We start from the raw sequence: 2,673 nt of genomic DNA, 5'->3' as shown, positions 1-2,673 counted from the left end.
CTAACTAATTGGTATCGGATTGGTCAATCTAACTAAAAATTGATTTATTTCGGTCCTCTAAGTTTCTCACCGTTACTACATTTTAGTCATACCTGTTAGTTTTATTCAAATAAACGTTAGGGTTTGTGTTATGTGGGTATCAGACCTCCTATTTCACACATACATATGAACCATAACAGTTTTTAATAATATCGGTAACTATTTAATCATAATACCTTAATAAGGCATAGGACCAAAATCATACTAATAAATAAAGTTAGAGGACCCACATAACACAAACCCTAACGTTTATTTGAATAAAACTAACAGAAATGACTAAATGTAGTAACAGCGAGAAACTTAGAGGATCGAAATAAATTAATTTTTAGTTAGAGGACCAATACGATACCAATTAAATAGTTGGAGTATAAAAAAGGTAATTTAGCCTAGAATTTGCCTTGTAATTAACGCAACAAAGTGTTTCACTCTCAAACCCATCCCCGTTTTGGTTTTGGATTTTGAGTGAAAAATATGTCGGAGGAAACAACCACCATGACGCTGCAGCCTCCTTCGCATTCTTCCTCCTCATCTGAAACTCTTCCGTTCGATCTCGTTACAGAAATCATGTGTTGGCTTCCGGTGAAATTTCTCCTTCAACTCTGCTGTGTCTGTAAGTCATGGAATTATCTTATCTCTCGTGATTCCAATTTCGCCAGGAAGCACCTTTTTCTGTCAACCTCCAACCAGCATCGCCGCCACCTCATCCTAACCCCTACGCGCACCTCACGTGAGTTTCTTCTATCTGATTTCCAATTGTCCTCTATTTTCAGCAGCTCCGTATCCACTCCTAGTGTCACGCAGCTAAGGTACCCTCTCCTTCCTATTAAAGGATACTCTTTTGGGGCAATTTCTAATTATGATGGCATGTTCTGTTTTGGAATTGATGAGTCTTTAGCTCTTTTATTTAACCCTTCCATTAGAAAATTTAAGATGTTGCCTCCTTTGGAAAATCCAGACAGAGACTATGCACAGAGCCTTTACACCTTAGCTTATGATCGTTTCGCTAATATTTATAAGATTATAGCTGTTTCTTTCCCTGATAAACAAGAAAAACAAGTTCATGTTCATACTCTGGGTACTCATTATTGGAGAAGGATCCAAGACATCCCATACAATTGTATATTTTGTGGACTCGGAATATTTGTCAGTGACACCATTAATTGGTTGGCATATGATGTTTGTAGTTCTTTATGGATCATTGTTTCTCTTGATTTGAAGAAAGAGTGCTATCAAAAGCTTTCACAGCCTCTCTATGACCATGGATTCGACTCTAACATGGTATTCGGAGAGTTGAGGGGTTGCTTGTGCATCCTTGCACACGGTGGCAGGCTTTTGCACGGTGGTTTGTGTGTTGATGTTTGGATTATGAACGAATATGGAAATGAACAGTCTTGGAATAAATTGTTAAGTGTTCCTTACAGGCCGGGACTTTGTGGTTTTTCAATCTATAGCAAGGTAGTATATATTTCAGAAGATGGCCAAGTGCTGATGGAGTTTCTGAAAAATGGGATATTTAGTTTGCTTGTCTATGATTCCAGAAATGACACTTTTAAGGTCCCTGAGATTGAAAACCTCAATGGTCGGATGACATCAAACATCTACGTTGAGAGTTTGATCTCACCTTTTTCTCAATATTAGTATGTAGATGTTTTTTTAACTTATGAATGATCTTGTTATTTTTATATTTATTTTATGGTTGTTCTAGTTAGTGGTGACTTCATGTTATTGTTAATTTATTACGGCCAGATTGAGAAATTGCTATGTAATTTTCATTAAATTGTTTGCGTTGTTGGTTTTATCATTGGCATTACATTTTATATCATCACGGACTATTCATTAGTATCTTGAATTCAAATATTGTACCATATATTATGAGATCTAGTCTTACATAAGACACAATCACAGGTAAAATTATTTGGGCACACACACAACAATGGGATAAATTAAAAGATAAATAAATCATTCATGTCACTTAACATCATTAAACCATCTTTTTTTTTAAAAAAACATTTGTGTGAGTGTGCCTCTGTTGTCAAATTTGGCTGGTATGGCTGCTATAGCGGCCCGACGCGGAAAAATTGGAGTCACTGCATGATGATGTGAAAGAACGCTATGGCAGTGATGATGTGATTGATCTAGTGATTGTGGATGATATTAATGGTAGTAGCGAATGGTTATTGGGAGATGAATGTCGTGGAGGTGAAGGTGATGTTGTTTATGATGATGATGATGATTTGGGTTGGCTAGATGTTGAAATAGCAAGTGGTGCTGCTGAGCCCATAACACTAGGAGCCAAGCAGCATCGCAGAAGGCAGATGCAGTTGCACCTTCGCCTTGGCCTAAACCTTCAAGCTCTAAGGAAAAAGCAAAGATAGTGGTGGAAGAAGATGAATATGTTCATGATCTAGAATTTGTTAATTGGGAAGATGAAAAAAAAGAGGATGAAGAGGAAGAGAATGAAGAGGAGCACATGCACAAATCTAGTGGTGGAGGAAGTGATGATGAAGATTTTCATGATTCTTAAACTTTTATTTGAGTTTTGATGTTTAGCACTTTTGTTACTTTAAGGCTTTAGAGCGTTATTGTTTGCAAGTTTCTTATGTTTTGATTTAAGACTTGTGGCTTTTATTTCAA

The 2,673-nt window shown here is 36.7% G+C and overlaps 1 protein-coding gene across 1 annotated transcript; it reads left to right on the top strand.

Moving 5' to 3' along the window:
• The first annotated feature begins 456 nt into the window (after positions 1 to 456).
• On the top strand, positions 457 to 1,861 carry LOC146924398 (F-box/kelch-repeat protein At3g23880-like). The gene has a single exon (XM_085709423.1). The coding sequence runs from the start codon at positions 511 to 513 to the stop codon at positions 1,675 to 1,677; it is 1,167 nt and encodes a 388-aa protein (XP_085565549.1). The 5' UTR covers positions 457 to 510; the 3' UTR covers positions 1,678 to 1,861.
• The last annotated feature ends 812 nt before the right edge of the window (positions 1,862 to 2,673 follow it).

Source organism: Medicago sativa, chromosome 5 (assembly GCF_051527215.1).
Source record: "Medicago sativa cultivar Bolivia chromosome 5, Bolivia_mono, whole genome shotgun sequence".
NCBI lineage: Eukaryota > Viridiplantae > Streptophyta > Magnoliopsida > Fabales > Fabaceae > Medicago > Medicago sativa.
This window is presented reverse-complemented; position numbering and strand designations above follow the sequence as displayed.